We start from the raw sequence: 12518 nt of genomic DNA, 5'->3' as shown, positions 1-12518 counted from the left end.
ATAATATAAATATTAATAATAAATAAAATAATTAATTCAGTTAAGTAATTATGAATTACAATAAATAGAAAATAGGTTTAATTGTACCTTTGGTTCTCCTATTTTGTCTTTATTTTAATTTTGGTCCCTCCATTTTTAAAACTATGATTTTGGTTCTCCTTTTAAATTTTCTGTCGAAAAAGAGAAAAATATAGACTAATTTTGCAGAAAAAAGCAAAATAGGAAGACAAATTACTTAGAAAACTTAAAAAGGATACTTAAATAGTATTTAAAATAAAAGAATTAAAGCAAAAGGATTAAAATAAAATAAAAAAGATAAAATAGGGAAACTAAAATTACAATTAAACCTATAAAATATTGATTTTTTTATTGATAAATTAATTAGTTGAGTGTACTATATGTTGGTGCGGGACCATAAAATAGTAGGATGTTGATAATTCTATACACTAGACTCAATTGTAGAAAACCGTTGCAGTTAAAATTTGTGGATTATATAGGCGTCCAAGATAACATGATATTACTCTATAATGTATAGGATTACTTACATGTCGAGATGCCTCTTAGAGATGTTTGGACATCTCTGATATATTACGATTTTGTTTTGAGAGTGGTAATAAGTTAGAAGTGACGTAGTTGGCTACAAAGAGACTTTATAGATGTAGTAAGAACTTCACTTAAATGGTTAACTCACCTTGTGTTTAGACTTTGTAGATGAACGACTAAACGGTAAGTGCAAGGTTAACGTTTTAAACGGTCGTGGTCGCGTCACGGTCGTGAATGCTGAAACTGAAGAGGAAAAACCCACGTGTACAATTACTAACTAACTGTGTAGAGTTAGTTAGTTGGTTAAATGTTTGTTAGTTAGTTAGACAAGTTAGTTACTTCACTCTAGCTAGCTATATAATAATCATTGTAACCTTCACTCCTCTTTGAGATGAATAATACAAAACTTGCACTCATCGTCTTCTTCTTCGTAGCATGCATCTTATGCTTTAGTTCATTCATCAATGGCAAATGTGAAGTTCCATACTCATGAGATTGCATGTTCACATGGTACCATCGACCTGTGATCCTTTTCTTCCGCTGTTTTACGCAAGTTTCTTCATCTCCATCATCATCTTCTTCACTTCTCTGTGATCGTTCTTTATCTTGTTCCATTCTTTTCACCATGTCAACCAATACCGAGGGAAGCGTCCATGGTGAATCCACTGCTCGCAACCAACATAAAGGGTATCAAACTGATACTCTCAATCCATACTTCATGCACCCAAACGAGAATCCTGCGTTAATTCTCGTCACTCCCCTTCTCTCAAGCAGCAACTATTATTCTTGGTCTCGCTCGATGACTATGGATCTCCGGTCCAAGAACAAACTGCACTTCATCCATGGCGTCTTGCCTCGCCCTGCAGATCTCGACTTCAATTCAATTGCTTGGGATAGGTGCAACACCATGATCATGTCATGGATCAAGAATTATGCTGAACAAGAAATAGCTCAAAGCATTCTATGGATGGATAATGCAGCTGACATGTGGAATGAGTTGAAGGAACGATTTTACCAAGGTGATGTATTTCGCATTTCTGATTTACAAGAAGAAATTTGTACCCTTAAGCAAGGTGATTCTTCCATTTCTTCTTACTACACTAAACTGAAAATTTTATGGCAAGAATTAGATAATTTTCGCCCTATTCCTACTTGTGAATGTGATCCCTCTTGTTGTGCTCTCCTTAAGATTCACACATATAGAGATAGTGATCAAGATATTCGTTTCTTAAAGGGATTGACTGATCAATATGCTGCTATTAGATCTCAGATTTTGCTAATGGATCCTTTACCAAACATATGCAAAGTCTATTCTTTACTTGTTCAGCAAGAAAGGCAAGTTCATATTCCTCTTGATGAATCAAAAATATTGGCTGCTCCCAATAACAGTCGTGATTCTCAGACATGAGGTAATTCCTATGCTCGAGGAAGAAGTAATCTCAGACGTGGTAGAATTGCTGGTGGAAGAGGTAAAGGAAATCATGTCTGTACACATTGTGGCATGACAAATCACACCATTGATACTTGCTTCAAAAAGCACGGTTATCCCCCCAATTGAAAAATAGATGGTGCAGTTGGTGCAGTTAACAATTAAACTACCTCATAAGACAAGTCAGAGGTTCAGCCAGGGGATGATTCTGAAGCTAATGTCCAAGCATCCCCTGGATTGGCTTTTACTCCTGAGCAGCATAAAGCCTTACTAGCCTTACTTCAAGATGCTTCACAAATACAATCTCATAGCATTAATCAACTTACCTCTCATAACATTCCCAACTCAGGTATCATTTGTACATTCCCTAGTTCATTCCATCATGATACTTTCATCCTTGACACGGGTGTAACAGACCATGTGTGTTACACTCATAAATTTTTTCAATGCATAAAACGTATCAAGCCCATTACCATAAAACTCCCTAATTGTAGCCTTGTAACAACAAACCTTGCAGGCACTGTTAAGTTTACTGAGTCTTTTTACCTTACAAATGTTTTGTATATGCCTGATTTTTCATTCAATCTCATTTTAGTTCCAAAATTAACCAAAAGTCTCAACTGTCATCTCATGTTTACTAATGTTGCTTGTGTCATATAGGATTTGTCCTCCAAGAAGATGATTGGCACAACTGAATTGCATGGTGGATTGTATCTGCTCAAGACTCCTTCCATTTCCTTATTTCCCAATCCACCCAGCCATGTTATTAATTCCTTAGTAAACAAACCAAATACTGATTCTTCCAATTGTAGCCCATGGCATCTTAGACTTGGGCATACTTCACATGCCAAACTTCTTGAACTCAATAAAATCTTTCCTTTTATCAAAACTGTCAAAATTGCTTTACCGTGTGATGTGTGCTTCTATGCCAAACAAAAGAGACTGCCCTTTTCTCTTATTGACCATGTGTCTGAATCTATTTTTGATCTTCTCCACATGGATATATGGGGACCATTGGATACCCCTTCTATGATGGGGTTTAGGTATTTCCTCACTGTTGTAGATGATAAGAGTAGATTCACATGGCTCTTCCTAATGAAACAAAAATCTGAAACTACAACAATTATTCAATCCTTTGTAGCTTTGGTTAAAACTCAATTCAACTGCCAAACAAAATGCATCAGATCTGATAATGGCCATGAATTTAAACTCCATGCTTTTTATCAAAAATGTGGCATCACACACCAAACATCTTGTGTAGGGACGGACCCCTCAACAAAATGGAATTGTTGAGAGGAAACACCAACATATACTTGGTACTACTAGAGCTCTCTTGTTTCAATCCCACTTACCACACGTTTTTTGGGCACATGCATTTAGCTATTCTGTCCACATTATCAATAGATTACCAACCCTTTTCTTAGAGCACAAGTCACCTTACCAATTCCTTCACAACACCCTACCTGACATGTCATACCTTAAAGTCTTTGGCTCATTGTGCTATGCCACCACCTCGAAAGCCAATAGAAGGAAATTAGACTCCAGGTCCAGGAAATGTATATATTTAGGTTATAAAACTAGAGTGAAAGGACGTCTTCTGTTTGATCTTCAATGCAAAGAATTATTTCTTTCTAGAGATGTCATATTTTTTTTAAACTGTCTTTCCATACAAAATCAACCCTCAAACCAATACTCAAGCTTCTCCTTCTAATCCTCAAACTCTCAAACTCAGAGTTCAACCTTTGATGACTTGTTTGACACTCAATTCATGATTGAATCCTCCAATCCTCCTCAATCCACTTTTGATCCCTGCCCTCAACCTACCTCAACTAGTCCCAATTCATCATCCCTTGAAACTCACTCATCTTCTCCTAATGTCAGTTCACCCTTACATACCACAATTACTCAACCTGACACAAACCCTATTAGAAAATCAACCAGACATGTACAACCACCTTCTTACCTTAAGGACTATCATTTCACACTCTTGGCAGATGCATCCACTCTTTTAAATTCAGCTGGCTCATCATCTTCTTCTCTTGGTAAGTATCCTATTGCTAATGTTCTCAATTATGATTTCTTGTCACCTACTCATAAGCATTTCATTTTGAATATTTCTTCTATCCATGAACCTCAATCCTATGAGAATACTATTTGCAATGCAAATTGGAAAAAGGTTATTCAGGCTGAGTTGGCTACTTTGATTAAAACCAAGACATGGGATCTTGTACATTTGCCTCCACATAAGAAGGCCATTGGTTGCAAATGGGTGTTTAAAGTGAAATTGCATGCCAATGGAACTATTGAGAGATATAAAGCCCGATTGGTTGCTAAGGGTTTTACACAAACTGAAGGTCTTGATTACACAGATACATTTAGTCCTGTAGTGAAGATGACCACCATTCGAGTACTTCTAGCTATTGCAGCAATAAACCATTGGCCATTGTTCCAGCTTGATGTTAACACAACCTTCCTTCATGGAGATCTCCATGAAGAGGTACATGAAGGCTCCTCTAGGTCTGGATTTACCTCAGCCTAATCTTGTTTGCAAGCAACAACGTTCACTATATGGTTTGAAACAAGCCAGTCGTCAATGGAACACTAAACTGTCTGACACACTCACCAATTCTGGTTACTTACAGTCCAAGGCAGACTATTCTCTCTTCACTAAGCAATCATCTCAAGGTTTCACTGTGATCTTAGTATATGTTGACGACTTGGTCATAGGAGGTACTGATCCTGATGAAATCACACACACCAAATCATTGCTTGATGAAAAATTTAGCATCAAAGACTTAGGAGCACTCAAATACTTTCTAGGGTTTGAAGTTGCTCGCAGCACACAAGGCATTTTCATTAGTTAAAGGAAATATGCCCTTGATCTCATTTCGGATGCTGGTCTTCTTGGTGCAAAACCTTGTGCCACACCCATGCAACCTCACCTATAGCTTCATCAGACCTTTGGCAATCCCATTTCTGAACCTTCTACTTATAGAATGCTTCTTGGTCGTTTGTTGTATCTCACCCACACTCGTCCAGAAATAGCATATGCTGTAAGCAAACTCTCCCAATTCCTTGCCAATCCCACAAAAAAACACATGCTTGCTACCATCCATGTGTTAAAATACCTTAAAAGCAATCCTGGTCAGGGACTTCTTTTTAAATCCACTTCTGCTTTACGTTTGACTGACTTCTCTGATTCAGAATGGGGAGCTTGTCTTGACACTCGTCGCTCTACCTCTGGCATATGCTTCTTCCTTGGTGACTCTCTAATTAGTTGGAAGAGGAAGAAACAAGCAGTCATTTCCAGCTTGAGGGGGGCTGTGAATGCTGAAACTGAAAAGGAAAAGCCCACGTGTACAATTACTAACTAACTGTGTAGAGTTAGTTAGTTGGTTAAATGTTTGTTAGTTAGTTAGACAAGTTAGTTACTTCACTCTAGCTAGCTATATAATAATCATTGTAACCTTCACTCCTCTTTGAGATCCTCTTTGAGATGAATAATACAAAACTTGCACTCTTCTTCTTCTTCATAGCATGCATCTTATGCTTTCTTTCATTCATCAATGGCAAATGTGAAGTTTCATACTCATGAGGTTACATGTTCACACGGTCGGTACAGATGTATTACGATCGTCGTGGTGTGAACTAACCACAATTTGTTCTTCAATATAGAAAACGGTGATAACGGTATCGATTTCGGCATTTTCCAAAACCGTTTTGTTGCGGATGTTTTCGCAGTCGCAGATCGTTTTTTAAAACACTATATTCAAGGTAAAGATGAGTTGAAACAAGTAAAGGGGCTGGCTATCTTAGTGTTTTTATTACGAAGAGATTTAAATTGGAAATCCACTCAAGATAACATTTATATATTATCATCATTAACATAATCCTAGAACATTCAAATCATTTAACACCTTGTGAGCACCTATTCCTATTCTTCCTATCTAACACTAAAAGTCGCGAGGTTACAATAATCATAAAAATAATGCAATTAACTTTAATCCTAACCACGCCTTAAGAGGTAACAAAACAACATGAATATCAATAATTATACCCAAACAGTCCTGAAACCAGAATTTCAACAATCACCCTTTAACTTCACCAATTTAATAAAAATACCAAACTATATTTAATTTTGTTAAACAAAATTTCAACGGAAATCCTATAATGTGTAGTTTGTAAATAATTTTTTTTTGGGACATCTAGCAACCAAATCTTTCTATTCGTCAAAAGTACAAGTGCATGTACAACAACAGAACAACTGAAACTTTCAACAATATTATGATATAAAATCTTTTACAATAAAAACTACTCATTCCAAGTATAACAAATCTTGACGTTTAGAGAGAGAACCAGACATGGTCCTGACTCTTTTATAAACCAATAGCATGAAACACATCTATCTTGATCTCTTGTTTGTTTGTATATATCAAACCAACGAAAGTCACCTTCCCATTGAAAGGAACAGTAAAATAATGTGTTTCTAAATAATATGTTACGTCCGAATTTCCAACTAGAGCTCTGACCACGATGAAGAAGATGAATCCCCAAATCATCGTCTCTTGATTTACAATGAATGGTTAGGTCTAGACCGTGTTTCAAAGAGTTAGTAATAACTACATAATCTCCGAGAACATTGTGAATTGATATAAACATCAAGACACATAGAAAGAGAAGTTTTCTGGTTGATAGAGACATTGGACCTCTAACTAATTTTTTTTCTTTGAATGTGATTATATTTTGTGGTATAGAACTTACAATAGTTTTAAAATGAGACACATATATTTATAAGAATTTTTTTTTGAGGTTAAAGGTAGTGCAGTGACAGTGTAAAAAAGTTTTACACTGTCATCCAATAGAAACAAATCGTTTTGTCATGTCATATAAGTTTTTTTAAAATTACAGTCTGACTTGTTCTGATTCATGGTTGTGATTGGTTGACAGTGTAAAACTTTTTTACACTGTCAGTGCATCACCCATTTTCTCTTTTTTTTAGAAATAATACAAATATAAATTCCAAATTAAATGTATTCATATATTTGATACATTGAATTTTTTTGGGTACACTGATACAGTAAATTTAATTTAATACGTATTATACAGATGATAGAATTAATTCAAAGAGGCTAATAAAGATTATTATAGAAAATATGTAGACAGTCAAAATTATTAATTAATATTCTTTGTTTAATTTTGAACGGAGAGAGTGTTGACTAAAGATATTAATAAAAAGAAATTCAAAAAGAATGAAGTTTTATTTAAAACTCAAAGATTTTAATGTTTTTTCCATAGTTTTGTTTATTTGGTTTGCAAAATTAATAATTTAATTAATGAAATTAAATATAGATTAACTTTTAATTTTGCCTTTGAATCGATTAGGATTTTATATCAATGAAATTTTTAAAAACTTTATTTATGGTCGGTATTAGGTTTTGTTAACGTGGCAGCTAAGAACAAATATTGACAATGAATTTAACGATGAAAAAACATGATTTTTTAATTTTCAAAATTTCAAACAAATTAGTTAACAAGGAAGAATAGGAATTGAGGAGGCTAAATTTACTTTATTAAACAAAATTTTACGCATACAAGGTTTTCACAGTAATTGGGAAACGGCTTTCGTAAGAGAATTTTGACTGGATTCCCAAGCCAACTAAACTTCCTAATTTAAGAATAATAACTTTCAAAAAAAAATTTGGCTCTTAAGTTTCCAAGATTCCTAAACCAAGTTTTGGTTCAGGATAGATGAGGAGAGAAAATATTTTTAATTAAATGTGTTTGGTTTCTAAGCCATATTTTTAATTAAATTTTTTATACAATTTTTTATTATAAGATGAATCGGTTTGAGAATAACTTTTATGATTAACTAGTAAAGAAATCGTGCGCTCGGACAGATCACACAAAGTCAATAAAAATATTAAACAAATATTATATAGATTAACTAGTAAAGGGTCTCGTGCGTTCGTACGGATCGCGCAAAGTCGATATAAATAATAAATAAATATTATATAATTATAGTTTAAAAAGTATATACAAATTAAGGGGAAAAAAGTTTTAATGATGATTGTCTCATAAATATTAATTTAATATATTAAGTTGTAGTAATGATCAGGATATACATAACAATTATGTTGAAAAATGTATGAATATATGATCTAGTACACTTCACACATATAAAATCGATTATCTATCCATTCGTTCGCATGTATATAAAAGATATACAAATTAAGAGAAAAAAAGTTTTAATGATGATTGTCACATAAATATTAACTTAATTTATTAAGTTGTAGTAATGGTTAGGATATACATAAAAATTATGTTGAAAAATATATGAGTATATGATCTATTACACTTTACACATATAAATTAAATCGATTGTCTATTTGTGCGTTCGAACGGGTCGCACAATGTCGTTATAAATAGTAAATAAATATAATATAGTGATATTTAAAATGTATATAAAATATAAAAAGAATAACAAAATTTTCAAATTGTAATAGTTGTCAACATAAACATAGAAATTGTGTTGAAAAATATATGACTATATGATGTAGTACACTTCATACATACATATATAAAATCGAGTATATAACCCAAGGGTTTGCATGGGTCGTGCAATATCATTATAAATAGTAAATAAATATGGTATAGCGATGATCAAGAAATGCATATAAAAAATGTACAAATTAAATAGTGTCAACCCGTCCAAAATGTATATTTTAGTAGAAAAATTAAAAAAATAATTAAGTAGTTATCTACCCGTGCGTAAATATATATAATATAGTGGTAGTTAAAAATGTATATAAAAATAAAAAGAATAACAAATTTGTGTTTTCATAAAAAATTTGTGTATTCACCCATCATAATTGTCTCATAATTTTTTAATACAAATTTGATGGTTTTATTTTATACATTTAGTTGTGAATATATGCAATATTTTTTAAGTAACCCGTCACCTTGGTGGGATGAGCTAGGTTTTTATGCCTATTTTAAATTGGCGGGCTTACCCGCTCCGCTCTTTTTTTTGTGGGCATATGGCTGGACGGGGCGGGCAACCCGCTTTGCCACCCCTAACCGCTATAGCTCAATTGGTAGTGGAAATAGATTGAACATGTACTTGAACTCCAGGGTACAGGGTTCGATTCCCACGAAAGGCAAAAACTCTACTAGTGAGGGGGGTAGAGAAGTTCGTGAGGTGGCAGTGCCGGGAGCGCCTTGCGAGGGGCCCGGGTTGTTACAACAATCACTTGTGTTATTTACCTTTCAGTACTGTGTGAAATTGTTTATATCTTGTCTGTGTACTACATTACAGACCGGTGTCGCACCCCAATTTTTGCCCTATGCATTTTGTCTATTTGGTTGTGTCACATTCATCATTCAATCATCATATCTTCGCATATTTAATTCGAGTTACCATTTTTTTTAGAGTTTCATTTTAGACTCCATAGTTTTTTTTAAAAAAAAAATATATATGTATTTCATTTTTAGTTTAATTTCATTTATAAAATGTTTAGTTTTAAATATATATATAGTTTTATTTTATTAGGATTAATATTTTAGTTTAGTTTAGCATTTTGTATTATGTACAAAGGACAAAATATTTGAAAATGAGGCCCATTGACCATTTTGTTATAAGCCCATTTTTCTTTCTTTTTGGTACAAGTCAAACAAAAACAAACAAAGAGGTATATGGTTGTTGTCTTTCACGTTTCTAAGCCTGCTACAACAGTCCAAAATTTCTGCTCCCACAATATGCCAAAACCTGCATAATCTGTTCCAAAACCTGCAAAAACAAGCCAAATATTTCACCAAGGTTGCCATAACAAACCTGCATTTTGCAAAGCACAAAAACAGTATACCGTAAAAGTTTGAAAGCCACCAAATTTTCCCCCCAAAACTCACTTTAACCCCTCTATAAAAAGCTCAACAACAACATATCAAAGGGGGGGGGGAGAGAAAATATCAAAAGCTCTGCACAAAAATGAACGAACTTCAGCTTCATGACTACCTACCTCACTCTTCCTCCAAAATCAATATTCATATTTAACAAAACCATCCCTCAACCTCTTTTCCATCACCAAACCATAAGCCCTTTGAAGCAACCCTGCAAACTCACCAATTCAGAAACCCACATATCAAATTTCACGGCAACCACCACCCGATCCTTAACTCGCTACCTTCATTCAGGGGGGGAGAAAAAATATCAAAAGCTCTACACAAAAATGAACTCATCCTCACAAACCAGAACTTCAGCTTCACGACTACCTCCCTCACTCTTCCTCCAAAATCAATATTCATATTAAACAAAACCATCCTTCAACCTCTTTTTCATCACCAAACCATAATCCCTTTGAAGCAACCCTTCAAACTCACCAACTCAGAAACCCACGTATCAAATTTCACGGCAACCACCACCCGATCCTTAACTCACTACCTTCATTCAAGGGGGGGGGGGGGAGAAAAAATATCAAAAGCTCTGCACAAAAATGAACTCATCCTCACAAACCTGAACTTCAGCTTCACGACTACCTCCATCACTCTTCCTCCAAAATCAATATTCATATTAAACAAAACCATCCCTCAACCTCTTTTCCATCACCAAACCATAATCCCTTTGAAGCAACCCTGCAAACTCACCAACTCAGAAACCCACGTATCACATTTCACGGCAACCACCACCTGATCCTTAACTCACTACCTTCATTCAAGGGGGGGGGGGGGAGAGAAAATATCAAAAGCTCTGCACAAAAATGAACTCATCCTCACAAACCAGAACTTCAGCTTCACGACTACCTCCCTCACTCTTCCTCCAAAATCAATATTCATATTAAACAAAACCATCCCTCAACCTCTTTTCCATCACCAAACCATAAGCCCTTTGAAGCAACCCTGCAAACTCACCAACTCAGAAACCCACATATCAAATTTCACGGCAACCACCACCCGATCCTTAACTCACTACCTTCATTAAGGGGGGAGAAAAAATATCAAAAGCTCTACACAAAAATGAACTCATCCTCAGAAACCAGAACTTCAGCTTCACGACTACCTCCATCACTCTTCCTCCAAAATCAATATTCATATTAAACAAAACCATCCCTCAACCTCTTTTCCAATACCAAACCATAATCCCTTTGAAGCAACCCTGCAAACTCACCAACTCAGAAACCCACGTATCACATTTCACGGCAACCACCACCTGATCCTTAACTCACTACCTTCATTCAGGGGGGGGGAGAGAAAATATCAAAAGCTCTGCACAAAAATGAACTCATCCTCACAAACCAGAACTTCAGCTTCACGACTACCTCCCTCACTCTTCCTCCAAAATCAATATTCATGTTAAACAAAACCATCCCTCAACCTCTTTTCCATCACCAAACCATTAGCCCTTTGAAGCAACCCAGCAAACTCACCAACTCAGAAACCCACATATCAAATTTCACGGCAACCACCACCCGATCCTTAACTCACTACCTTCATTCAACAACATCACTAAACCTTTAACCGTATTCCCCCAGAACCTGCAAAGTTCAACTCAAGAGCTGTCACTACAACACATCACAAAACAACAACAAACAACAAATCGCATAAGCAAAAAACGAAGAAGAATAAGCGAAGAATAAACGAAGAATTGGAAAAGTCATTTAGGATTTCGTCACTTCGGGAACGTCCGGATCGGTAATTTCGTTTCAATCGTTGTTTGATTTTATATCTTTTGTTCATAATTATTGTTGGCTTGTTTGGTTGTTGTTGGTGTACGATGTGTTCATTATTCGTGTTGGCTTGTTTAATCCTCCACTGTTTGTTGTAAATATATCATTTGATTGAGTTTTTCTTAGAATAAATGATGAAGAGAAGATTGTTGTTTTGTTAGGTTTAGAACGGTGAGAGATGAGATCGAGAGAGAGCATCGAAAGAGAGAGCGAGAGATTGACGAGAGATAATGAATAGGGTGAGAGATCGATAAACAGATGAAAACGTTTCTTTTTCTCTCTGGAAATCTAGAACGAGGAGATAAGAGAAAAGAGGCACTGACTTTCTGAGTTTGTTTTTTAGGTTTTTGTTTCCGCATGGGCCAAACCGAACCCGGTTCGGTTTTCCTTCAAACTGGCCCGTTTTCGTCTTGCTATAACATTACCACCGTTTTTCTATAAACACCCCTAGCATGTTTTGACTTGCTTGTTATGATTTAATCTTTGGGCCTTTAACCAACAAGCCCACGCGAATTTACTCATTTTACATCTGGTCCGATCTTTACACCCCCTTTGTTGTTAGTTTTTTTTATTTATGTTCTTGGGCCTCTTACCAATTTGGGCCTAGCATATCCTTTTAATTGACACCTCCATCTTAATTTCTTTATCCCACCATATTTTATTTCATTTAAATGTTTATACTTTAGCTTAATTTTGATAATTGTCTTAATTGTTAAATATTGCAAAACACAAAAATATGTTTTAATTAAACTTTTTATTTCTCTTTTATTGTTAAAAATACCAAAAACATTATATTCATTTCATTCAAAGTCAATAAACCTTCGTCC

General features: G+C 34.9%; 2 protein-coding genes across 2 annotated transcripts; both read left to right on the top strand.

Annotated features, from left to right (window-relative positions):
* Positions 1-1168: 1168 nt before the first annotated feature.
* LOC131660341 (uncharacterized) lies at positions 1169-1951 on the top strand. The gene has a single exon (XM_058929573.1). It carries the CDS (start codon positions 1169-1171, stop codon positions 1949-1951), a length of 783 nt encoding a protein of 260 aa, XP_058785556.1.
* A 3017-nt stretch (positions 1952-4968) lies between these two features.
* Positions 4969-5346, top strand: LOC131660327 (uncharacterized mitochondrial protein AtMg00240-like). Its single transcript, XM_058929550.1, has one exon. It carries the CDS (start codon positions 4969-4971, stop codon positions 5344-5346), a length of 378 nt encoding a protein of 125 aa, XP_058785533.1.
* Positions 5347-12518: the final 7172 nt, after the last annotated feature.

Source organism: Vicia villosa, linkage group LG1, assembly GCF_029867415.1.
Source record: "Vicia villosa cultivar HV-30 ecotype Madison, WI linkage group LG1, Vvil1.0, whole genome shotgun sequence".
Lineage (NCBI taxonomy): Eukaryota > Viridiplantae > Streptophyta > Magnoliopsida > Fabales > Fabaceae > Vicia > Vicia villosa.
Note: the sequence above shows the minus strand (reverse complement) of the source record. Positions and strands in the feature narration are given on the sequence as shown.